Raw genomic sequence first — 25,607 nt, 5'->3', positions numbered from 1 at the left:
TCGGGTCCACAAGATAAATATCCGCCTCAGGCGCGGACTGGAGGATCAGAGTGCCGATCTCGTGGGTCCTCCTATCGACCTCACCATAAATGCGTCGCGGCCCTGTCATGCAGAAAGGGAGTGGCGCCCCCAACATAACCGGTCACGAATACCCATGCGCGGCCGTGCGGCGCGAGCTGCAGTGGCCGCGGCTCCCTCTGATTTTCCGCAGGGTACTCATGGCCCGCGCCGAATGGCACAGGAGGGTGCTCCGCTTGCTCTCGCGCCCCCGATGATAGGGATGCGACGTCCGCGCCTCACGGATAATCAGCAGGGTAACAGAATCAGCCCTCCTCCCCGGCGGGCACAGATGCCAAGGCTGAGGATCATCATCGTGCTCGGCAGCAACGGCGACCAGGGAGATCATCGACAGGATCTGGAAGAAATCGCCCTCCCTCGACGGACGCGCTGACAGGGACCGGAGGCCGGAGCGAGAGCGGCGGCCCTAGGACCCTCTCCTTATGTTATATTTTACTTGGCTTATCTCTTTTACTTCTCCTCACGCCTGGCTCATCTGTAACCCCGAGCTCCCCCTTCGCGCTATAAAAGGAGGACCGGGGGTCCTGAGACAGGGGACTCGCTCAAGCAAATAGAACACACCCACAATCACTTAGAGCACGAGCGCACTCAAGAGACCTGGGATCAGTTCCCTCTCTCGCACTACTGTAACCCCTACTACAGAACCCCGCGTGGGTAACACGAGCAGGTCCCGATACTGGACGTAGGGCCTTCCTTTGCCCGAACCAGTCTAACCCCATGTCTCCCACGCCACCATCCAAAGCCTTACGTGCATAAAAGAAATTTACTAGTCTAAGTCTCGATCCGCAAATCTTGACAACGACAGATGGTATTTACTGAAGTCATTGCATGTGTTAAACTTGATCCTGACGCACATGTAATTTAAAACTGGGTGTGACACCATGTTGGAGGCGTGCACACGAAAGGGTTATCGGACTGCGCGTGGCAGGAGGGGAATGGTGCCCGGCAGTGAGACCCAAAGTGGAAAGGAAGGTCCTGTCGGGGAACGACCAGATGGAGCCAATCTACCGAGCGAGCATAAATTAGCGGTGCCCAAATTAGCGGTGCCCCCATCAATCGGTAGACTCAAATCATCATAGCTATTCGATCTATTATGTTTTCTAAAAAATAACCCACATATGCTATTATGAAAATAGCCTAAAGTAACCCCCTAAATCTATATCTAAATTACCCACCTCTACCATTATATAAAATAAACTAAAGTAATCCCCTAATCTTCATCAAAATTACCCACTTATGCCATTATAAAAATAATTTAAAATAACCCTCCAAATTTCAACTAAATTGCCCACCACTTAAACTTAGAAAATAACATCAAACTAACCTCTTGAATTTGCATCTATATTAGCCACATATGTTATTATTAAAAATAACATGAGGTAATCCTAAATTAAATCCAAATCACCTTGATTATAAATATACACTAATATGTGATTCTAAATCGTATATTTCTTGCACTATTGGTATATGATCTAATAATTAAGGTATATATGCATGATGTGTGTCACCATTTATAAAGATATAGAGGATGTGATTAGAATATAGATTTCTAAATAAATTCAAGGGCATACATGTGATGCAAAGTGAAAAATTAAAGATTATAAATGTGGATGAAAAAGTTATAGAGTAATTACTAATAAAATCTACCACAATCAAATGAGTATATATCTATATAAGTATTGTGTTCAAATATTTAACAATAAGAGGCAGCACAAGATAATAGTTTTGTAGCAATTTGACCTTATTTTGTTTTTAAAGGAGACTCCGCATTGGTTCTCACTAGACATGCTAGAAAAAATAAAAATCCTAGAAATTCTTGCAAAAATCAAAAACATCAAACATCGATCCTGTAAACTCTAATAATTATAGTCATTGGTCTATTATATTTTCTAAAAAATTACCCACCACTGTCATTATCAAAATATTCTAAAATAAACCCTAAACTACATCTAAATTATTGATCACTAGCATTATAAAAAATAATCTAAAGTAACCTACAATCTTCATTGAATTTAATCATGTATATCATTATAAAGCATAATTTAAAATATCATTATAAATGTGTATCTAAGTTATCCACGACCTAAAGTAAAAACCTAAACCTTAATCTTTTTTACATGAAACTGTGAAGGAGCTCCCCACAGCATTTTATTGCTTTTAAAAACAGAGAGTTTATGTACAAGAATACTTAGAAGGGGAAACAGAGGGGAAAGAGAGAAAGGTTAGAGAATACTATATATTTAGCCATTGTCTAACTATTAGGGGGTGTTTGGATCTTTAGTCCCGACTAAAATTTATGTCACATCGAATATTCAGAGGCTAATTAGGAGGACTAAACATGAGCTAATTATAAAACTAATTACATAGATGTAGGCTAATTCACGAGACGAATCTATTAAGCCTAATTAATCTATCATTAGAACATGTTTACTGTAGCATCACATTGTCAAATCATGGACTAATTAGGCTTAATAGATTCGTCTCGCAAATTAGTCTCTGTGCAATTGGTTTTGTAATTAGCCTATGTTTAATACTCCTAATTAGTATCTAAACATTCGATGTGACAGGAATTTTAGGAGGGGCTAAAGAAACAAACACCCAGTCGTACTTGACACGGTGCAGGATGATTTGCTCCTTGAACCTCACGGTAATTACTAATTCAAAATCAATCTACAGGGTCTAATTATAGAGTAATTACTAATTAAAAATCATGAATAAAGATAAATACACATCTATATAAGTATTATGTTGAAGTATTGAAATAATGAGAGAGTAGTAGGTAAATAATTTTGATTATTAGCGAAGAGTTTAATTTGCTAAATAATTTTCAAATATATTAGCTTTTAAAAATATTAGCTGGTGAGGGAGCACAGGTTGATGGCCTAGTGTTAACTAATGAGCCGTCTGCAAAGCTTATCACCGTAATTTTCTAACTGAACAAGCGTGCACTTTGTAAATGCCTTTCTTTGTGCCAAGGGTATCATCGCTGGGGACGTTCACATGAGTGTGCATATCAATGGAAGTTTCATACTACTTCTTTGCCCAGCCTTTTCCAACCTTGTGACCACACGCTCAGAATCTCATTGGACAGGGCAGCTTGGGTCAAGTCAACTTGTCTTTGTCTACGCGGTTGGGACCTAGCCTGTGTGCTTCTTTATATTCTTTGCAGCAATAATGGAGGCATCTATCTCGCAGCCTCATGCGCCTGCATTCTGCTTCTCCAGGATCCTTCCCTGAAGCTAGGATCCTTCAAGTGTTCTTCTCCAGGTCAGTGCTTCTAACAAGCTGTTTATTTCTGAAGTTATTTCACTTACTCCTGTGGTTTAAGCTGTCTGTGTGCATTCAGTTCCCCTTTTCACCTTATCAGTCTAAAAGCAGAGAAGCATGATACCATTCAAATGTTTTAGAAACAATCTTGTTCTCGCTCTCTGAGTGTGTCTTTTAACAAATTTTCTTGCTTGTTTGGGTACATCAGAAGCCTCGATTTATAGAAGCGCAGATCCGTACCTGCATCAGTCATCAGAAATGGCTAACCTACAGAGCCAGCAGAGCCTAGTAAGTACATTACCAAAAGAACTACCTGCGACCTTTATGAAGGAAATTACCAGCGATTTCGCCGCTGGGCGAGAACTCGGCCGTTCTGTATTTGGAATAGTTTACAAGGTAAATGACTGAGCCCCGTCATTTAAACATCAAATTCTTCCAAACAAAAACACTTTGCACTAATGACCCATGGAGATTAAAACAGGGGGTTCTGCCAGAAGGGGGCACGATTGCTGTGAAGAGGCTGGCTGAAAACGCCCCAGTGGCACCTGGCAAAACATTTGATACCGAGGTTACAAATCTTATGGTACTTCAGCACGACAATATTGTACAGTTGGTTGGCTACTGCCATGAAGCACAGAAGAAAGTGGTTCAGCATAATGGAAGATATGTGATTGTAGACATGGTCGAAAGCTGTCTGTGCTATAAATATCTACCAAACGGAACCCTCGACAAGTATCTTTATGGTATGCAATGCACTATCCAGCACATTTCTATCTCTCTACTATTAGTATTCAAGAGATATATACAATTGTCAAAAGAGTGATTCTTATTTTCTCAGCAATACGCACTCTTGGAGACTACTATCTTAGAATACTTACAGTTCACTGTACTTTCTTTACTTCTTACTTCAGCGGACACTAGATCCATTAACTGGGACACGCAATTCCAAATAGTTAAGGGAATCTGCCAGGGTTTACATTTCCTTCACAAGGAATTGGATGGCCCCCTTATTCATATGAATCTTGTGCCTAACTCTATATGGTTGGATGATAACTGGGTGCCAAAGATTGCCGATTTTGGCCTCTCAAGACTTTTTGGCCAAGAGCAGACCCGGATGTACACAGTCAATGTCAAGGGACATAAGTAAGCTGAAACAAACTGTGAAATATATGATTATTCCTTATTATTATAGATAAATTCCATTTGTTTATTTAATAAACCCTTGCAGTGGGTACATAGCTCCGGAATATCTATACAGAGGTGAAATCTCCACCATGTCGGACATATATAGTTTAGGCATGCTTATTCTTGAGATCACGACCGGAGAGAAGAACAATTCAGTTTCTGACGACAAATCTGCAAGAAAATTTGTTGACAGGGTAAGATGACTTGAAACTTGAAACATCTGTTTTAGAATCTTTCCATGCATTAAGTTAATACATTATCACTAAGGATTATATCCAACCATGTAGGTACATCAAAATTGGAAGACAGAGGAGCAAATAATATACAAGTACCCATCACTAGATCCAAATGGCCTCCAGCAAGTAAAAACATGCATTGTAATTGGGCTAATGTGTGTGGAAGCTGATCGGAACAAGAGGCCTTCCATAGTGGATATTGTTGATAAGCTCAATGGCAAACGTGTACCAATATTTGACCAGGTATGAACACTGAGTCATTGTCACATTGATGATCTCTTTTCAGAACATCTAGTTTTTTGTTGCAAAGACTGACAACTAAAGCAAATAGAATTTCCTGGATTATTACACTTTGAACATCATCAAATAAGTTGAGTCAATGTCTGGATGCTTTCATGATTTTTTTCACCTGCAATGGCACTCCTTTACAGTCCAAAGTAGATTCTACCAAAACTAAAGATCCCTTTGAAACAGATCTACCAATGCATAGCATAAATAACTGGTTGGCATCGATTTTGAAATAAAATTTTATCTCAAATACCCATATATCGGTAGAATCTAGAGTTTATTCTATTTCCCTGTGGTGCTAATTTAACATGCTATATGAAATTTCAGGTCCCCCCTTCCTAGCATCCATGAAACATGGTCTTTCCAAAGAGAAATCGATGTCCAAGATGAAGTCAAACCTGCTGTATGATCTGTAGACGGCACTAATTTTCTTCAGAACTAATTGAGATCCTTCGTTAAATTTCTCTCTTACTGGCAACAATGTACACTGCATCATCGGAGTACTTCTGCCTCTGTTGATCTCATCTTAAAGTAGAATTTATGTACCTTTGCTGCATGGAAAAATTTGCTACTTTTTTTCTGGACTTGGGGTGGAAATTTTTTCGGTATTCCACATTATGTTTGAGCATATGAGATCAGATTAAAACGAACCCAATTTACATTCCAGGATCCAGGCTCTGCTTTCTCTTCCACTTCCACACCTGACTCTCCTACTCTTCCCTCCCCAACCATGCATATACCACCAACAGACCACTGACCAGTCCCCTGTTTCGAATACATGGTAGCCACAGGCGTTAGGTTGAGAGGGGATAGCCGTTATGTTCTCAAATGTCTTCAGATTGACCGTGTGCATATTCCCCTGCTCCAAAATCGCAGTATATTCTCAAATGCTGAGATCAAATGTGATCAGTTGATTAGGCATTTGGGGAATCTTTGAGGAGGTTGAAGCCGGAATTTTCTTCCATTATCTAAAAAATGGCATTTGGGGAATTAACATCTCAACTTGAAGAGTGATCAAAGCGTCAGTAGATGAGCCGAGTGTGTCTGGCTGTCTGCGGTGCATTCGGGATACTTTTAGCCCCAATGTCGCCGAACAAAGCTTGCCTCGGTCAAATCAGAATGGCTTGTTGAACTCACAGAAGGCGGCGCAAAGCTCCCAGATGTCTGCTAATATTTGGCGTTAAGGAGCTCCTATATGTAGCTGCCGCCCTTTGACAATTGTGTTCCCTGTTCCTGCTCCTTTTTAGTCTGTAGATGTAGCAAGAGCACGTAGAGGGCGGAGGAATGATTGTTTGGGAATGAAGATGAATTCAGTTACAAATTTGTTGCCCTCTCCTTCGGTAGACATAGTTCAGCTAGTACATTGACTAGTTAATTACGATTGGGCTTAAGCCCGCTGTGGGTTTGACACTCAAGTGATCACTTGGCCAGCCTGCGAACCAGAAATCCTATATAACTTTGTATTTTTTTTTCTTATTCGGATTCCATTGTTCGAGATTTGTGTAGGCAACCTCATCCGTCAGATGCTAATCCATCTTCCTTCAGCCCTAGCACACTATACGCTCGAACCATCGCCACCGCCATCCGCTCCGCTGCTGCTTCTCGCATGCGTGCCATGGGCATGGCCTGCTACACAATACTTTAGTATAACCGTACATTATTATGTATTAAGTAATAACCGTTCATTATTATGTGATAGGGACGTTAAAAAAAAGGATCATTGGGATGGCTTAATTTTCACCACAGTAGGTTTCGTAGCAAAGATAATTGGGTAAGCAGCTTTATGCGTGACAAAGCTTGGATGCGACAAGTGACAAGGAGAGAGGCACCGAAGAGAACTCCGACTCGATCTCCGAACGAGCACAGAACCACGATCCGGGGTAGCATTATACCAACCAAGGTTGGATGCGACCAAGAGTCGGGGTGAGAGGCACCAAAACCTTGAAGACTTCGACTCAATCACCGAATGATCACAAAATCACAATCCGGAACTAATCCACACAAAACTATGCAGTCTAATTGGAAACCGTAGAGCACAAAGTAGGGGACCTCAGAGAGATCTCTTCACAAATCCATAAAGAACAAGGAAGAATAAAGGTGTGTAAGGCACTTAGCAGCTCAGCTGCAAAACCATGCGTGCTTATCTATTCATCAAAATTCAACTTCTTTTTCTAGTAGCATATAGAGGTTATGTATACTAGGAACAACCCTCCCAAATAGGTATGAACTAAAATCTCCATGTTGCAAGGTGGAAGGCCATGTGGTAAAAGCATTCACGAGGTGACTCCTTCGGTTCACACGTGTCTTCTCAGCTTCTGTGCAGTCTTCACTAAATTGGTCATAACTCCTTATTGAGAAGTCCAAATGATATGCAGTTGTTGCATTGGAAACTAGATTTCAAACCCGTTCCATCAAGTACTCATGGACCTCCGAAGACATTGGGAATGAAGATTCATGGTCGATTCATTATGTATGTTCAAACTAATCAAAACCGAGACAATCCGAACTTTTAGCTTCATCATGTTAGTCTAAACTTATCCAAACATAACTTTTAGTCCGTTTCTTATAGTTTGATCTAATTGTTATGTTTCATCTCCATGTTTCTTGTTGTTTGATCTGATTGTTGCGTTTCGTCTCCATGTGGTGCAATACCCACATCTTCATGAGTAAATCTAATCATAACCAATGTAAAGGATTTAGGTAGTATAAAATTCTTAGGTATGTTGAAGTTAATTTCAACAAGGAAAGCATGCACCTCTTGTTGGAGTTTCTTAACACGGCTGCGTGTAATTGGTCCTTCATACACATGTTCTTATGTACCCAATGCGTGGTCTTGTGTAACCGGTGGAATGTCCACATCATTATGGGTAATTTAGTAATTATTATATTAAAAAGTGAGATTCCAAATGAAATGATCTTATAGACTTTATGCTAGTGTAAAAAAATATTATAGTGATACCATTTGTGTTCTTTTTCCATGATACCCTTATAATACATATACTACTCATATATACTCACTATACCACATGTGAAGTTTTCAGTAGTATACAATTAATATTGCTAATATAACCTAGCATTGTTTATCGTAAAAGATCTCCCGCCTGTAACCCCGCTCACTAGCATCACCGCCCCCTAGCTACGGCGTCACCCATGAACGCCAATGCCCATATCTATTGGCCCCATTGACATCCCTGCTCGTGTGTGCCAGCCACACTACCTCGCCTCGTGTGCCGCTACCCCTGCCATTGTCGAAGAAGAAGATCAAAAATAATATTTTTTTGAATTTTTTATTTTATTTTGAAAAATGTTGGATCCATTTTATGAAGATGATGAAAAATATTGTATGAAGTACTTCTTATAAAATTTTGATCTATATTTTTAGAGAATGTTGAATCTAGTCTATTGAAATATTGATTTAGACTTTTAATTTTGATCTAATGGGTTTTAAAATAATGAAGCTTAATCAGCTTCCACAAGTCTCATAGGAGCTCCCAAGAACTCTTGCAAGGCCCAATAGCTTCAGCAGCATCTTGAGGAACATCTGCTCTAACTGATGACCTCCTGAAGCTAACAAAGTCACTTAATCCTAGTCTTGTATTTTATACCATCTATATGATTTCACAAAATATTGGACGAACACCGTGCTAATTTCATGATGTTCTAAATACAATTTTGATGTTTTGATCTAGGCCCCCTGACTCTCAGAATATATTTTTAATTATATTTTGATAATATTTTTAGCTCCCTAATGTATTAAAGTGAGTCATCCAAGTCCAAATCAGTCACAAACACGGCCATGGATTCAGCATGGTGCTCCCGAGTGCACTGGGCCTTTGGTGGCACCAAGGAGTCATGAGAAGTGGAGAATGAAGTCGTCTTGGGGGGCTATGAGCTTAAATCCACGTGCACGTTTTGACAATCCTAGCCGCGCTTGACGATCCACGTCGGATCTAAGCCCGTGTCGTAGTTGATTTTTGGACCTTAATGATCCATTTGAAATAGATTAGAGTCAAAATGCAGTTTGCATAAGAGTTTGGAGATGGCCAGTAAAGTCTACTCTTAGACTAACTCCAACTCCGAGAGTTTTCTAAAAATTCTTCCCTAAAGCTATGTATCGGAGACTCTTCCAAAAGTTATTTTCCTCAAAATTAAATCATCCCACAATAGATCTCTAATAACTAGCTTCCAATATTTCAAAACATACTAATTCTCAAGCTTTTGGCGCCCGCCGCCTGTAGCAATGGAGCGATTGGGGAGGAGAAGACTCGCGAAAATTTGGAGAGCGACGGATCCAGATTTCGTATTGTTGTATTTTTGCATATCTTTGGGGAGCTATTGGAGTTTTTTTTCTTCCGTTTCTCACTAATTAAAGTATTAGGAGTAATTTAAAGGAGTTTTTGGAGTTCCTCTAGACTAGGCGACAGTCACGTACTGGTAGAAAGTCACGTCCTCGTATCTTATCCTAGGAGTGTACTTTAAATCAAATTTAAGCATCCTCGCAAAATACATGAGCCGAATAAAAGAATATTGCCCAAACTGATTCACCTCTGTCCAGTGCCCAAACAATATTCGGACGCCGCATTTGCTCTGTTTTAGCGGGACGGTGGCAACAGACCAACGGTGATTTCTAGTACAGTTCCATTCCGTGGTACTAGCAATCATCATTGTGTCAAAATTATTTTTTTTAAGATAAAGAAATAGTTCAATATCCCGACCTCTACATCACGGTATAATATATCCAATGTAATAGAAGGAACCACAAATGAATGAAAGAGCAAAGATCAAGGTAACGAGCTTATAGGCCTATTACTAAATCGTCACCCGTTCTTTGCGAAAATCTCCATTGCCGTGATCTCCAAAGCTCGACAAGATCCTGGTATAGTGTCTCGATCCTCCATCTTTTGCAAATAAGGCCCAAAATCTCATCCAGTGAGTAGCTTTGAAAAGAACCTACGGCCAAATTTATTTATCTACTTTATTAAAATAATGTCATTTCTACTTAGCCATAAGGTCCAACAAACAACGCTTACTCCGGTTAGAATTAGATTCTTTTCTTTCCACCTTACCCCTTTAGCTATGATCCAAACATATGAATAGCATTATTTGGTTTTCTAAGCCAAATGTGTGGAATGAATTATTCTCCAAATCAACCTAGCCATGTGGCACTCAAAGAAGAGATGTTGTATAGTGTCATTATTACTACAGTAGCAGCATTTCTTATTTCCATGCCAATTCCATCTAGCTAAGTTATCTTTAGTAAGAATAACCCGTCGATGAAAGAGCCGTAGGAAAACTTTAAACTTAAGGGGAAGTTTTAATTATAAGAATTTGTTAATGGGAAGAATCTTTACATCTAGTATTGCTCTATACATTGATTAAACAGAGAAGAGTCCATTTTTATTTAATGACCAAATGAACATGTCTGGTTGGTCCACAACCTGAACACTTGCAATCTGAGTCACCAACTTATGCCAATTCATAAGACTATTCCCCCTTAGAGCTCTCCTGAAGGAAATGTCAAGGGAGATTGAAGCCATGACTTTTTTACGGTGTCATGCTTCCGAATTACCAGGTTGTATAGTGTTGGGTATTGCTCACTAAATCTTGTATTTCCTAGCCACTTATCTTCCAAAAAATTATTTATTCCCAATTTTGTAATTTAAAGGTTACGTAATTAAGGAAGTCATCTTCTTTGACGTTCATTAACCCTATAAAAATGCGAGTCTCCTCATTTTTTCTCTACCTGAGATTGTTTTGGAGCCTAAATATTTATTTTTTTTGATTTGTTGCTAAATTTCATCCCCATTAAAAAGTTTGAAAAGCCATTTACTTAGAGCAACTCCAAGAGACTGCTAATCTTACCCTCAATACATTTTTAGGAAAAAAGAGAGAAAAAATGAACTCCAACAATCCACCTAAACCTTCCCCAATTTTTTAGCAACGCTAAAAAACACCTGCCACCATGTATATTTTAGCGTTGGCGTTCCTCCCCCAATCCTGATTCCCGCACGCCCGCGCGTCCCTTCCGATGGGCCCAATATGATGACGTGGCCTGTGTTTGAAATATTGGGGGCTATTTATTAGCGATCTGCTGTGGACTGATATGTTTTTGGAGGAAATTTTTTTTAGAAGAATCCCCAATACATAGTTTTGGGGAAGAATTTTTTAGGATACTCTTGGAGTTGCTCTTAGGAGCTATTTGTTTTGGGTTTCCAAATCCAAAATTTCTAGACCTTCTTGCTCTTTCAGTCTACACAAGATATTCTACTTCCCTTGCCAGAAGAATATGGACCTAATATAATCCAATTCATTAAGGATTTTGTTTTGAATTTAAAAGAAGAAAATCATGTGCACGGAGAGATTGCTTAGGATTGAGTTAATCAAGGTTAACCTGCCTCCATAGGAGAGCATCTTGCTTTTCTATGTACTCAATTTTTTTTTCAAATCTTTCCTCTATAATTTTTCAATCTTTATTCTTGATCAGGCGTGGTGCATTGGAATGCCAAGATATCGAAAGGGCCAGTAGGACATCCGAACTCTTGTTTGGCCCCTTTCGCATCTTCGTAGCAAAACAGTTCGCTCTTATCTTGATACCAGCAAGAAGTTTGAAAACTGTTAGCACAAGCTTCGTATTTTTTCGCTTCCTCCAAATTACCTGCATTCGTGCTGTACTGCTGTAGCAAATAATTGACCCGAGCCACTGATTTTCAATCGGAAGGCTGAGGAAACATCCAAACGCGCATCGTTTATTTGCCCTCCAAAATGCAGGACTTGCTCACAGCAACCAAAGGCCTGCAGAACAAGGTTCGATTCACTGCTGACAGAGTTCCGTTCCGCTGCTCTGCATACAATTTTTAGGAACTGCAAACGCATATTCCATCAGCAACTTCTCTGCACCTCCCGAAACGCGGCGCCGACACGGTGACTCGTTGAGGCCTGGTTTGGTGACACTTGCTTAAAAATAAGCAAAGGGAACCAAACGGGCCCACACTTTCTCGAAAATTCTGTCATCTCCCTCTTGGATTGGGAATTTGGGAGTGCCCGTATTTCTGTCCAGCGTCTTGGTCTAGAGTCAAGTCAACCCGCTGTCCGAGTTCGGTCGTTCCGATACAGAGGTCCCATCCTTCTCCGGCCGCCAACCTCAGCCCGTATTTCTGGTTCTTTGTTCTCTCGGTCTCTCCCCAAGCTTGGATCCCTTGAGTGTTCTTCTCCAGGTCAGTGCTTCCACCAAGCTGCTTACTTTCGATTGGTTTCAGTGCAGAATCGACCAATGCCAGCCTCTCCATTCCTCCCCGGGCGGCCGGGAGCGAGTTGACGACGAGTGCTTCAATCCACCACAGGTCCCAAATCCATGGCGCCGCGCCGCGGCCCCAATTCTTCCCTATCCCCGTCACCCGCCCAAGATTCCCCTCCCGCTACTACACGAGATCCCCACCGCCGCGGCCACAACCAGCCACGGCACTGCCGCTGCGGCCCTAGTCCACCCATTTACCCCCCAAACCGGTGACAGGCTAGCGGCTTGAAGAGGATGATGGGTTTCCGTTTCTTGGCCTCATGATTCGACTTATTGTTTACCTCCTGATGCTTAAGTTGCAATTAACCTTGCTTCTCTGAATCACAGGGGTTGCAATTTCCTGACTACACATTAGTAAATCATTCAGCTAAAATGCTAAATCCTTTGCTGAGTGAAAGTAGAAACAGTTCAATTGTATTGACTGATGAATCTTTGTGTAGATATATAGGCCGGGGAGGCCTCACATATAGAAGAGAATACCCACTTATAGATAGATATTCCATCAGCCAACAGTGCCCTGTTGAACATCACCTATAAATCTCAGAACCTAAGCATGTGAGGTTAGGGTGTGCTCAAGTTGATCCAATCACAGATCTACATTCATACCTTTTTCTGCACATACATAAACACCTGCCCATACATCTCAAAATGTTTATCTTAGATTTATTCAGTGCACTTACCTTATTTTTTTAGGGTGATGCAAGGATATTCTGTGCATTATATAAGAATGAAAACCAGATTGTTGTGCAGTCTATAGGCTTTTGAAAACCAGATTGGGGAGTAGTTTATTTTTTTTTTTTGGCTGCTTTGCAAGTTCACTAGTTCTTATCTTTACTCCATCATGTTAGGCCAATTTTGGGCCAAGAGTTATAGTACATTCAGGAGCTCACAATGCATGCCCGTGAATTTTAGCATCTTAAGTCTGTATATTTAGATTGTTTGTGCAGTGCAATGAAGCAAGTTGTGAATAGGTTCCAACATCTTTTGTAAGTCTTAGAGTATTAATTCTTTGGGAAAATGGAGCGTCTGAACAACTCTTGGGGAAAATGGAGCGTCTGAACAATGAAACTAGATCTTGCAACAAAATCACACAGGCGATGCAGGACATAACATACTTGTTTATCAGTTAGTTGCGTATAATGGCTATGATCCCTAAAATAAATGATTGCTGAGAAAACAATTAACAGGAGTCACTTCAACTGACAATGGTGTTTTGCTTATTTGGTGGTGTTTGCCATCTCAGTGATAGCGGGCTGATAGCAAATTATAATTCTAAGGATTCTGAATTAGTATGATACGATTTAAAATGTGTGTAAGAACTATGATGTGCAATCAATTACTCCAAGTTGGTCTTGTTTTACAACATATTATTTCCTGAGGCAACCAATTGTGTTGTTTTTTAGTGATCCTTTTGCCCCATGTAACAATATCAGCAATTAGTTTGTCCAACATTTCCACTTGATTAATTTTTATTTTGAAACAGGTCCAGTTGATCAAGGTGTTGGCTTCGGTGCAGATCCCTTGACCAAGAGGTACAAGCTTTTCCATGATTCATTAAGTTGAGGGTTCAATAGGCAATACTCACTTTCTTAGACTACACCTAAATTAATTTGTCATGATGCCCACTCATCTAATCTAACAGGTCTTTGCCAGCCATGTTTAACAATTTTCATATTTGCTGTTTCGTAGCTGAACTCAACTTTTATATTTCCATCTTTAGGTACTCAGCTGACGCACATTTCTGGGCAATAGCGTTGCCAGGTGTTAGCTCCTACCACAGACACACACGCAAGGAAAGACAAAGCGAGCAATGGCAGATGTAGTGCTTGGGGTCGCTAAGTCCTTGGTGGAGGGGACCATAACCAAAGCTCAGGCAGCGATTGAGGAGTCGTCAAAGCTGCAGCAGAGTGCACAGCGTGACTTGGTGTTCATAGCTGGTGAGTTTGAGATGATGCAGTCCTTCCTCAGCACAACCACTGAGGAGCAAGTCACGAACAACATTGTGGGCACCTGGGTGGCTCAGGTCCTTGACCTTGCCTACGACGTGGAAGACGGCATTGAGTTTGTTGTCCACCTAGACAACAAGTCCGACTGGTTGCCCCGCTTGATCCCATCATGCATGCGGCGGCCGCTGCCCCTAGATGAGGCTGTTAGCATCATAGAGCAATTGAAGGCGAGAGTCCAGGATGTGAACCAGAGGAAGGAGCGCTACAAGCTTATGAGTGATTCTGGTGGCCCCAATCCTGAGATGAAGCAGCTGGCCAGTGCTGGTTCATCATCGTTTGTCATGCTTGCTGAAGAAAGGAGCACCCCCACGAAGCAACAAGACATGGATGCTCTCACCAAGTTGGTTACCAGGAGGGGTAGCGACCGTCAGGTGATCACAGTGTGGGAGTTAGGGGGCGACCTTGGAGCAGCGTCAAAGTCCAGCATCAGGAAGGCCTATGACAATGCAAAAAACTGGGGTTGCCGTGCTTGGATCAAGCTTGGGAACCCTTTCAATCTAAATGAGTTTAGCAGAAGCTTGATAGATCAGTTCTGTGGTAATGGTGTCCAGGGGAGAAACCAGGCGCCACCGACAGAAGATTACCTCATCCACGAGCAAGTGAACAACCGACGATATTTCGTTGTCCTAGAAGACCTGTCCACCAAGGAAGACTGGGATGCTATTCTAGGGTCTCTTCCAGACAGGAGTGATGGGAGTCGTATTGTTGTGCTCACACAGCGGTTCCAGGTTGCAAGATACTGCACTGGCCTTCCATACGTTCAGTATTTCTGGGCTAATAACTCTGTTTGTGTCTTTTTCGAGGAGGTAAGCCTGGAATAACATCAGTCACTTCTGCCATTTTTTCTGAAATAATCTGCCAAAGAAATATGTAACTATGTGTACATTATCCAAAACAAACCATTTGGCACTACTCTATTGAAAACATGTCAGGCAAAAATATGATGTGGAAATATATATACTAATAGTCTAATACTATTAGAAATATAAATCTACAAATACATTTTTAATGTCAAAAGTAACTCTGTACATAACTGTTGTCAACACATTAAACGGTTAAGAACGTTTGTCTTATTCAGGCACATTATTTTGATTAGTATCAGCTAATGTATGATTCATATTCTTTTCTAAATGTTGTTTAGAGTACAAGACAGCAAAATAGGATTATCTAATATTATTTCCAACTATGTAATTGTAAAATTCCTATATATTTGGTGACAAATTAGACAATTATTATTATTATTCCTGCCAAGCACCTGCTAACAGATTTTTTTACTTCCAGGGTTCCCTTATTGGACGCATGTCAGATATCAATCAACTTTCTGGGTATCTAGCTAAAGCACGTATGGAGGCTTTGCAAGTGATGTCCGTGTGGGGAATACCTGGAGTTGGGAAATCTGCTCTTGTTAGAAATTTGTGCCATAAAAAGGTTCTTCAGCATCACAAATTTGAGAAGCATGGCTGGGTGAATGTATCCCATCCATTCGATGTAAGGGATTTCTCTCAATGCCTGCTTTTGCAGCTTGTCGATTCACATTCTCTGGAACTTGAAGCAAATGATGAAGCTAGTAGAGACCCTGTTGAAGAGTGTCGCAACCTTCTAAGACGTCACAAGTGCCTTGTCGTTATTGATGACCTACAGTCCACACAAGAATGGAAAATAATACAAGATGCCTTGGTATCTAGACCTACTGAAAGTGTTATTATTGTTATTACAAATGAAGACACCATTGCCATAAACTGTGCAGACAGAAAAGATCTCGTGTTCAATGTCAAACCTCTAGGTATTGGTGCAGCCATTGATCTCTTCAAAACAATGGTGCGTTTTACTAGACAGATGATACTTTCCAATACAGTTGTTCGCCATTCAACAAAATTTACTTTGCATCTTGTTACAAATATAGAATCTCTCATGGTCGCATGAATTACCCTTCTCTCTTTACTACACGATTAATTAGGCCATCTCCAATAATTGATCAAAGGTTTGGACAAGGGTCAAAAGGATTCAAACTCACCATTGCTATCAGCAATGAAGCAAAGGTAGGATGGCAAAGAGGGATCACGTGATGGGGAGGTCATGGGTTTGATGCCTAGGTTTGGTTGCCCACATTACAATTTTTCCTACATAGAGGAGAGATTACCATTATTTTTCTTGAACCAAGGAGAGAATAAATGAAGGGAGAAAAATTCATGCTAGTAGTTAGTAGGCAATCTATTCATTTGATAAAGTAACATTGCAACCATTGATTATGTATGCATTGCTCAACTAAGGTTGCTTATAGTCTCGTCTATCAGTGATATGCAGTTATCTGCATTATTGGAGATGTCCTAATAGTGTGATTCTAGCCCGCGGAACTCCACAACAATTATGCTAGTAGCTCAGATATTATCCGCTTAGTTGTCAGGATGTGGGATAAATAATTTAATTGTGGATGTTTGCATTAAATTAATAACTGCTTCGTTTTAGGACCCCCTTCAAATTTGGACCTTTCGACAAAATGCAATTGACAGTGGAGAATGGAGATCAAATGTTATTTCTGTTATATAAATATAGATAGACATTTACAAATAAACATTTTATGTTATTTCTAAATTTTATGTTCATCAATTGATGCACACTTTATATGACCCAGCTTCGAATATTAGAAGCTAATGTAATTTCTTTCTTGATTTATAGGCAGAAAGTCCATATTTTTCTGTAGATGGTATTGAGAAGGACTCGGTGTTACAGCAACTTATTTCAAAATGTGGTGGACTTCCAAAAGTAATTGTTGCTATTGCTGACATTTTGGCCCAAGCCTTTAATTGGACAGAAAAAGCCAGCATTTTGAATGGCAGTTTTGTACCCAACCTGGAGACCAGTCCAGAGTTTTGTTGTTTACGTGGTTTGTTTAGTTGGATGCGTTGCTACCTCGGTGCTTTGCCAAGGCACATCAGGAAGCATGTCGCGTACCTATTAATTTTCCCTGGAGACAGCAGTATTCGACGGCGGCGTTTAGTGATGCGGTGGGGTGCAGAGGGATACTCCACGGACACTGAAAACCATACTTCGGATGAAAATGGGGAGGACCTTTTCTCCAGGCTCGTTAAGCAGACAATGATTCAGCCGCCACCGCTGACAACCACCACAGACATGAGAATGGTCTCATTTGAAGTCAATACGATCTTCCGTGAGTACATGATCTCAAGACCCCTGAAAGAAAATATTGCAACTGCAATTGAGCTCTTTGTACTGAAAGGAGCTTGCAGCCCAACAAGCAGGCGCAGAGGACGGCACCTTGTTATCGAACAAAGCTGGGACAGAGATAGGATTGTGTTCCAGAACATTGACTTTTCGAGGCTAAGGTCCTTGACAGTGTTTGGGGAATGGAAGCCATTCTTCATCTCTGAAAACATGAAGGTGCTTCGGGTGCTTGATCTTGAGGATGCATCAGGTGTGACAAATAAAGACCTCCAGAACATGATAAAGCTGCTGCCTCGCCTCAAGTTCCTTTCTCTCAGAGGATGCCGTGAGATCAACTATCTGCCATGTTCAGTGGGTGAACTAAGGCAACTCCAAATTCTTGATGTCACATACACTAACATAGTCACCATTCCAACGTCCATCACTGAGCTGAAGAAGCTGCAATACATCCATGCTGTACCAGCCCCACCTGAGTATTCATCAGCACCTCATACTGTAGCATTCAAGTCGTCGAAGCTCCACAGATACCTTCAATTAGTTGGTGTCCAGGTGATGTCAGGGATTGGAAAATTGACCGCATTGCATACACTTGGGGTTGTCAATATTGGTGCTGCAGGGGGCAAAGTCATCCTGAAAGAGCTGAGGAATCTCACCCAATTGCGAAAACTTGGAGTGTCTGGGATCAGCAAGAAGAACGGCAAGGAGTTCTGTTCTGCCATCTTGTGTCACTCCCGTCTAGAATCATTGTCAGTATGGCTCAACAAGGACAATCAAGATTGCTTAGATGGCATGGTCCATGGGAACACCAATGAAACGTCAGGGCCTGTGAATAAACTTCAGAGCCTTAAGCTGTATGGGCCTGTAGAAAAATTGGCGATGTGGACTAAGCAGCTTAACAACCTCCGGAAGTTAAATTTGGAGATAAGCACATTATCAGAAGCTGACATAAAAGTCCTTGGGGGCCTTAAAGAACTACGAATTCTACGCCTTTGCATCAATCCACAGAAAAATGGTAACCTCAAGTTTTATGTGGAGATAGCTGGGGTAGAGGATCGCTGCTATGAAATGATGAAGGTTCTTGAGATTGGTAGCAGGTCCAACTTACATTTAACTTTTGGATCATTAGCAATGAAAAATCTTGAGTTACTCACGGCTGGCTCCTGTAGCAACGGATCACAGCTTCGGTTTGATGGGCTAAAACATCTCTCCAAACTCAAGGATGTCCGAGTTATTGGTTCCAAAGATGAAACGCTGGAGAAAAATTTGAAGGACCAATTTGCCGACCATACAAGCAAACCTGCTTTGGAGCTGGAGGAAGTCATTCCGCCGACCCAGGCATCGACTGGACGAAACGATCAACACTACTATTCATTTCCCTTTTACTGTACCACTCGATAAAACCCGGTGACGCGATCACCATGCCTATGAATACTGAAGATAATACTTTCTTCTGTATCATTGTAGTACGAAAAGCAGAATTCTAGAACTAGGCTGTAAGAAAAAGGATCTTTTGGAACTGTCGATTTATTTTTCAGCTGTATGGTTATCTACCTCCCAGATTGTTTAAGAATTTCTATCCATCCACCACCTCCTGTCGCTCGCCATGGCCCTAACCACAGTCCGGCAGCCAAGAAAGCCTCCGCCGGAAACAACCAGCCACCGTCGACTGGAACTTTTCAAGTTTTCAGGCAACTACAATGTAGGAGATGCATATTGTTTGAAGCTGTCTTGACAGAAAAAATGATGGCACTCTTCATTTTGATTATTAGTAAGGTTGTGTGATGGAAGTATCATAGTTCTACTTGCCCTGCATCACCAAAGCGCGTGACCACATGGGCATCTTTGTCTTGGGTCAAGTCAACCACTCTTTCTTTACGCGGTTGGGCCACAGCCTCTCTGCTTCTTTATACTCACTGCAACAATAATGGAGGCACCCATGTCAGAACCTCAGCCCCCACCCGTTAGTGCTCCTTCGAGTGTTCTTCCCTTCAAGTGGTGTGGTGTTCTTCTCCAGGTCAGTGCTCCTAATTAGGATCTGGTTATTTCTAAAATATTTTGCTTGCTACAGTCGTCAATCGTGCTTGTGCGCATTTGGTGTTGCGCCTTAAATTTGTTTATGTACATCCAATTAATTTCCTCTTTTCATCAAGTTCAAAAATTGCCCCCTTTCACCTCATGAATCATGTTCTTGCTAGATGTATGTGTGGTTAAGCAAACTTTCTTGCTTGTTTGGCTATGTTATTAGAAGCTTTGTAGCAGGTCAGATCCATAAACTCCAAGACGGTCATCAGAAATGGAGAGCGAGCAGATTCTTGCGAGTTCATTACCAAAAGACCTACCAGCGACCTTTATGAAGGAAATTACCAATGATTTCTCTCCTGACCAAGCACTTGGTGGATCTGTTTTTGGAACAGTTTATAAGGTGCGAGTCGACCATAACATTAAACATCAAAGTCTTCCATACAAAACTGCTGTACGATCACTAATGATCCATGGAGGAGGTTAAACAGGGGGTTCTTCCAGATGGGGGCGGCATGATTGCTGTGAAGAGGCTTGCTGAAAACGCACTAGTGCACCTGGGCATATCATTTAAAACTGAAGTTACAAACCTTATGGCAATTAAACACGAAAATATAGTAGAGCTGGTTCACTACTGCCATGAAGCGCAGAAGAAAGTGGTTCAGCATCATGGAAGATATGTGATTGTAGACGTGACCGAAAGCTGTCTTTGCTACAAATATCTACCGAACGGAAGTCTTAACAAGCATCTTTATGGTATGCAACACAGTTATTGTGAATCTTATTCCCTATATTTCGTTTTATTGCCACAAAAATTTAAGCAACATACACTTTCGGACACTACTATCTTAGAATACTTACAGTTCACTAGTACTTTCTTTACTTCTCCAGCAGACGCTACGTCAATAAACTGGGGCACACGATTCAAAATAATTAAGGGGATCTGCCAGGGTTTGCATTTCCTTCACAAAGATTTGGTTGGTGGGCCCCTTATTCATATGAATCTTGTGCCTAACTCGATATGGTTGGATGATAACTGGGTGCCAAAGATTGCCGATTTTGCTCTTGCGAGGCTCTTTGGTCAAGAGCAGACCCGGATGTACACCGTCAACGTCAAGGGATATAAGTAAGCCGAAACAAACGGTGAAATATATGATTATTCCTTCTAATCATTATAAAAGTAATGCCATTTGATTCTTTAATAACTCCTGCAGTGGATACATAGCTCCCGAATATTTATACAGAGGTGAAATCTCCACCATGTCAGACATATATAGTTTAGGCATGCTTATTCTTGAGATCACGACTGGAGAGAAGAACTGTGCAGTTTCTGAAGACAGATCTGCAAGACTGTTTGTCGACAATGTAAGACAGCATTACTTGATGACTTCAATTTTGAAACATCTGCTTTAGAATCTTTCAACACATTCAGTTAATACATTCTCACAAAGGATTAAATCCAACTCTGTAGGTACATCAAAATTGGAAGACAAATGAGCAATTAATATACAAGTACCCATCACTAGATCCAAATGGCCTCCAGCAAGTAAAAGCATGCATTGTAATTGGGCTAAAGTGTGTGGAGGCTGATCGGAACAGGAGGCCTTCCATAACGGATATTGTTGATAAGCTCAATGGGAAGCGTGTACCAATTTTTGAGCAGGTATGAGCACTTGAGACGTCACATTGATGATCTGTCTTCAGATCGTCCAGTTTCATTATGTTGTGTTATGTATTAAGAAACGTTTCCTTTTTTTTGTTGCGAAAAGGAGGACAACTAAAGCAATCGAATTTCATGGATTATTACACTCTGAACATCATCAAATAAGTTGAGCCAATATCTTGATGGTTTCATGCTTTTTTAACCTGCAATGACACTTCCCAAACTAGATTCTATCAAAGCCAAAGATCCTGTGCTACAGAACTGCATACTGTAACTAACTTGTTGCCATCTATTTTTAAATGTAATTTTGTCTTAAAGCCTAATATCAGTAGAATAAGAGTTTATGCTATTTCTCTGTGGTGCTAATTTAACATGCTATATGAAATTTCAGGCCTCCTCTTCGGAGAATGCATGAAACATGGTCTTTCCAAGGAGAAATCGATCCCCAAGATGAAGTGAAACCTGCTCTATGATCTGTTGATGACATGACTTTTCTTCAGAACTAAGATCCTTCTAAAAATTTATCTCTTCCTGGCAACAATGCCACAATGTATTATTGAAGTACTTTTTCTCTCTGTTGCTCTCATTACAAAGTAGAATTTCTGTTCCTTCGCTGCATGAAAGGAATTGCCTTTTTTCCCTGGACAGAATATCATAAACTTGTCACTGGAAATTGTTACAGTATATTACAAATGAAATCTGGACATACGTGATCTGATTGAAACGAACCCAAAATGCATTCCAGGATCCTGGCTCGGCCTTTTCTTTCCACTTTATCCCATCTGACCTCTCATCCCTCCCGAGTCCGATGACCAATCCCCAGTCTCGAATCGATGGTAGCCGCAGGCGCGTTGGGTTTCGAGGGGATAGTAGCCATTATAGATTGCCCGTATGCATTCCCCTGCTCCAATATCCCTGTATATTCTCAGATCTTCAGATGGAACGTGATCACTGATCAAGCGTCAGTAAATTATATATGTCTGCTGAGCTGAGAGAAGGCGGCTCAAAGCTCCCAGATGTCTGCTGCTATTTGGCATTATGGGAGCTCATACATGCAGGTGGCTGCCGCAGCCCAAGATTTTGCTGCCGCCCTTTGACAATTGTTTACGCCCCCCTTCTCCCCGTTCTCCATCCCTACATAAGAATAAAGACACTTAACCTTAGCTCTGTCATTTTCCTCTTCTGTGTATGATTTAACAAAGTCTCGGACGAACACCATCTGATGTTGGATTGGATGCGTATGGTGTGATGGTCCACACATGTTTCTTATTTACTAAGTTTGATAACATTACTTGACTATTTGAGGGCACTTTGGGCTCAGAATGGACTCATTTTTTTTACCTCCTATCTTTTGAGCTGAAATATGTGTTCAGCCGTAGCAAGGGCCTGGTGGAAAGATCTCCGGCACGGCGGCCAGGGCAAAGATGTGAAGGCCCAACTGTCATTGTGTAGCACGTTCTTTACACTGCGGGACATTTCCGCCAACGGGCAATAATAATTTCTTACGCATTTAAAAAATTACGACCTCCATTTTTAAAGGTTCATTGATTTTTTTTCATTAGTTTGACTATTTTTCTTTGCTACAAATATTTATGCAAATAGAATTTACAAGTTAAATGTAAAGTTTTATTTTTTGATAATAGACATAGTGATACTTACTCTATTTTATTGAACTAATTAATTAAATAGATATTATCGATCAAAATTGGAGAGAAAAAATGGACGGTGTCATATTGGACCCCGCAGCAGCAGTAAGTAATCATCATTGCATAGAAATGATCAATTCTTGCATCCGTGATGTAGCAATTGATCCGAGCCATCGGTTTTCAATCCAAAAGACTGAAGACACCCAAATGCACTTTGTTCGTTTGTCCTCTGCATTTAGACTCTGAAATGCAGGATTTGGTCACGACAAATCACTGTTGACACAGTTCCCCTCTGCATAATTTTTAGAGAAAACGAGTACTGAACGCGGCGGAGACACGGTGACAGCGACGGGTAGAGAGCAAGGACCGTATCTCAAAGGTGGCCCAGGCACACGGACACGGACGCCACTTCCTCGCAACTGCTCAGACATCACCTCGAAAATCCTGTCATCTCCCTCCAGGAGTTCCGTAGCAACACCGTGCTCACCTACGCTGAAAAGGGACCCAGATTTTCCATTGGGCGTCTTCGCCTACAGTCAAGTCAACGCGCTGCCCTCGTTCCAATCCAGATCCCATCGGGTCTATAAATAATCTTCAAATCGAAGCAGCTCAACCTTCATCCGGCCAGCAACCTAAGCTTGTACATCTGATTCTTGGATCTCTTCTCTCAAGTGTTTTTCTTCAGGTCAGTGCTTACTTTCGGTTCGTTGCAGAACTTTTCAGTTTGTGCGAAATCTGCCACTTTGAACAATTTCCTCAATTTGTCAGAGTAGTAGTTGTAATAATCTTGAAGAAGCTCTCATCTAAGCTACTTTTTGTCAGGAATGGCCCCTGACGCCAGCAGAGGCAGCAAGCCGAGTCTTCTGAGTACTTTGCCCAATGAACTACCAGCAGAGTTTCTGAAGGATATCACAGATGGGTTCTCTCTTGAGCGAAAACTCGGTCAAGGCGCATTTGGAACCGTTTATTTGGTACGACTATGCTCAAATCTTCTCCTATTTTAAAATAATCCCCAGTAGGCGTGTGCGGATTACAGTATCTCAGAGGTCAAATTAACAGGGAATTCTGCAAGATGGGCAACCGATTGCTGTTAAGAAGCTTGCGGATAATTCACCGGTGGCGCCTGAGAAGCAGTTCCTGAATGAAGTCATCAATCTTATGGCCGTCCAGCATGAGAATATAGTGAAATTATTCGGTTACTGCCATGCTACTCTGAAGAAAGTGATCGAGCACGGTGGGAGATACATTCTTGTAGACGTGGTTGAGCGCTTACTCTGCTACGAATATTGCCCAAAGGGAAACCTTGACAAGTGTATTTTCGGTATGAGAACGCATATTTGGCTTGTCATTCATTTACTGAGATGTAAATTATTATGGGATTACATGATCCATGTTTTCATTCTTCAGATGCATCTACTAGACCCGATTGGAAGACATGTTTCAAGATAATCAAGGGAATCTGCCAGGGTTTACATTTCCTACATAAGGAAATGGATAGACCAATTATTCATTTGGATCTTCAGCCTGCCAACATATTGTTGGATGATAACATGGTGCCAAAAATCTCGGATTTTGGCCTGTCGAGACTCTTTGGTGAAGAACAAACCCGAATAAACACGATAAATGTTGTGGGAGCAAAGTAAGCCCAGTAACTATTCTGACATTCATTATTTCTGTTTCTCAATGATAAATCAATTTAGTTGCTTTTGTGTCCCAAGATCCTTAGTCCCATTGACATTCATGCTTTCCAGAGGGTACATGGCTCCAGAATATCTATATAGAGGTGAAATTTCAACCCGGTCAGATATATACAGCTTAGGTGTACTAATCATCGAGATCACAACAGGCGAGAGGAATTTTTCAAGCGAAAAAGACATGTCTGCAAGGGACTTTATAGATAAGGCAAGATTAGATTTCTTTTGCATTTGAAGACTAAAATGTATTTTTTGGATGCTTATTCTATGTTATTTTGTATGTTGTCACTTATGCTCACACTTCTAATTCTGTAGGTTCGTGCAAAGTGGACAGATGAGCACATTGCATCCAAGTGTTCATCATTAGATGCAGTTAGCCTCCAGGAAGTAAGAACATGCATTGAAATTGGGCTAAAATGTGTGGATATTGATCAGAGGAAGAGACCTACTATAGTTGAAATTCTTGACAAGCTCAATGGAAGGCATGCTCCCTGAATGGTGAAGTAGTGCATACTATTTAAGGGAAAAGTGTGTTGCAGAGTTGGTTCACCCATATGCAGTCATGGACATAATAATTGTATCAGTTTCCAATTTATGTACTTTTGAACAATGCGTTCCTCGGGTCATGTCATTTTTTCTGGGAGCTCCATCTTGATTTGGGTTACTGTAGTTTTTTTTTTGTCACGACAATGTGTAAAATTCAAAGTTTGTCATAAATAATATATAGTCTTGTCTCCTTTCGTAGGTTTTAATATGTGCAAGTTGAAACGTAGAACCCTAATTCACATCCTCCTAGTATGTTACAGTCCTCCTACAGGCATTGTAGATGTATACTATGTAACACCTAGCCTCACCCTCCAAAGCCGCACTACCCATCCTTTCCAAGGGATAAGCCTGCATACATGTATATAGCACCGTCCTTACACTCTCATCCTCACTTCGTGTAAAAAGGGTAACAAGAAGATTCCATACTAGAGGATAAAGACTTATAAGTTGGTTTCACCCTTGCTCAAGTAGCAAGACGGTACTAAACATGAGCATCGTCCCC

The 25,607-nt window shown here is 41.0% G+C and overlaps 4 protein-coding genes across 8 annotated transcripts; all 4 read left to right on the top strand.

The window, feature by feature from the left end:
- Positions 1-3,186: 3,186 nt before the first annotated feature.
- On the top strand, positions 3,187-5,672 carry LOC101773200 (cysteine-rich receptor-like protein kinase 6). Its single transcript, XM_004979003.4, has 7 exons — positions 3,187-3,345; positions 3,554-3,741; positions 3,827-4,088; positions 4,257-4,488; positions 4,574-4,724; positions 4,818-5,009; positions 5,382-5,672. The coding sequence occupies exons 2-7, from the start codon at positions 3,604-3,606 to the stop codon at positions 5,394-5,396; spliced, it is 990 nt and encodes a 329-aa protein (XP_004979060.1). The 5' UTR covers positions 3,187-3,345; positions 3,554-3,603; the 3' UTR covers positions 5,397-5,672.
- Positions 5,673-12,114: 6,442 nt separating this feature from the next.
- Positions 12,115-19,087, top strand: LOC101770800 (probable disease resistance RPP8-like protein 4). The gene is made up of 5 exons (XM_004978996.2): positions 12,115-12,268; positions 13,832-13,880; positions 14,069-15,160; positions 15,636-16,172; positions 17,031-19,087. The coding sequence occupies exons 3-5, from the start codon at positions 14,159-14,161 to the stop codon at positions 18,933-18,935; spliced, it is 3,444 nt and encodes a 1,147-aa protein (XP_004979053.1). The 5' UTR covers positions 12,115-12,268; positions 13,832-13,880; positions 14,069-14,158; the 3' UTR covers positions 18,936-19,087.
- A 45-nt stretch (positions 19,088-19,132) lies between these two features.
- On the top strand, positions 19,133-21,947 carry LOC101771434 (cysteine-rich receptor-like protein kinase 6). 5 transcript variants are annotated; one of them, XM_004979001.3, is made up of 7 exons: positions 19,133-19,551; positions 19,797-19,959; positions 20,048-20,312; positions 20,448-20,682; positions 20,771-20,921; positions 21,028-21,219; positions 21,611-21,947. In XM_004979001.3, the coding sequence occupies exons 2-7, from the start codon at positions 19,831-19,833 to the stop codon at positions 21,632-21,634; spliced, it is 996 nt and encodes a 331-aa protein (XP_004979058.1). In that variant the 5' UTR covers positions 19,133-19,551; positions 19,797-19,830; the 3' UTR covers positions 21,635-21,947. The 5 variants fall into 5 exon arrangements, with proteins under 5 accessions (XP_004979058.1, XP_012703966.1, XP_012703964.1 ...); XM_012848512.3 differs by having other exon boundaries at positions 19,390-19,551; positions 19,783-19,959; positions 20,451-20,682; XM_012848510.3 differs by having other exon boundaries at positions 19,390-19,551; positions 19,783-19,959.
- A 1,328-nt stretch (positions 21,948-23,275) lies between these two features.
- Positions 23,276-25,308, top strand: LOC101770112 (G-type lectin S-receptor-like serine/threonine-protein kinase At1g11330). The gene is made up of 6 exons (XM_004978994.3): positions 23,276-23,550; positions 23,688-23,836; positions 23,925-24,186; positions 24,273-24,504; positions 24,617-24,767; positions 24,875-25,308. The coding sequence occupies exons 2-6, from the start codon at positions 23,690-23,692 to the stop codon at positions 25,052-25,054; spliced, it is 972 nt and encodes a 323-aa protein (XP_004979051.1). The 5' UTR covers positions 23,276-23,550; positions 23,688-23,689; the 3' UTR covers positions 25,055-25,308.
- Positions 25,309-25,607: the final 299 nt, after the last annotated feature.

This window comes from Setaria italica, chromosome VIII, assembly GCF_000263155.2.
Source record: "Setaria italica strain Yugu1 chromosome VIII, Setaria_italica_v2.0, whole genome shotgun sequence".
Lineage (NCBI taxonomy): Eukaryota > Viridiplantae > Streptophyta > Magnoliopsida > Poales > Poaceae > Setaria > Setaria italica.
The sequence above is the reverse complement of the archived record's forward strand: the minus strand, read 5'-3'. Positions and strand labels throughout refer to the sequence as shown.

Bases quoted from the DNA above. Each gene is read 5' to 3' on its own strand.
- LOC101773200 (XM_004979003.4), top strand. From the start codon at position 3,604: ATGGCTAACCTACAGAGCCAGCAGAGCCTAGTAAGTACATTACCAAAA. The intron at 3,742-3,826 runs GTAAATGACTGA...AGATTAAAACAG, and splicing joins TATTTGGAATAGTTTACAAG to GGGGTTCTGCCAGAAGGGGG. The intron at 4,725-4,817 runs GTAAGATGACTT...CCAACCATGTAG, and splicing joins CAAGAAAATTTGTTGACAGG to GTACATCAAAATTGGAAGAC.
- LOC101770800 (XM_004978996.2), top strand. From the start codon at position 14,159: ATGGCAGATGTAGTGCTTGGGGTCGCTAAGTCCTTGGTGGAGGGGACC. The intron at 15,161-15,635 runs GTAAGCCTGGAA...TTTTACTTCCAG, and splicing joins TTTGTGTCTTTTTCGAGGAG to GGTTCCCTTATTGGACGCAT. The intron at 16,173-17,030 runs GTGCGTTTTACT...CTTGATTTATAG, and splicing joins TTGATCTCTTCAAAACAATG to GCAGAAAGTCCATATTTTTC.
- LOC101771434 (XM_004979001.3), top strand. From the start codon at position 19,831: ATGGAGAGCGAGCAGATTCTTGCGAGTTCATTACCAAAAGACCTACCA. The intron at 20,922-21,027 runs GTAAGACAGCAT...CCAACTCTGTAG, and splicing joins CAAGACTGTTTGTCGACAAT to GTACATCAAAATTGGAAGAC. The intron at 21,220-21,610 runs GTATGAGCACTT...ATGAAATTTCAG, and splicing joins GTGTACCAATTTTTGAGCAG to GCCTCCTCTTCGGAGAATGC.
- LOC101770112 (XM_004978994.3), top strand. From the start codon at position 23,690: ATGGCCCCTGACGCCAGCAGAGGCAGCAAGCCGAGTCTTCTGAGTACT. The intron at 24,187-24,272 runs GTATGAGAACGC...TTCATTCTTCAG, and splicing joins CCTTGACAAGTGTATTTTCG to ATGCATCTACTAGACCCGAT. The intron at 24,505-24,616 runs GTAAGCCCAGTA...CATGCTTTCCAG, and splicing joins ATAAATGTTGTGGGAGCAAA to AGGGTACATGGCTCCAGAAT.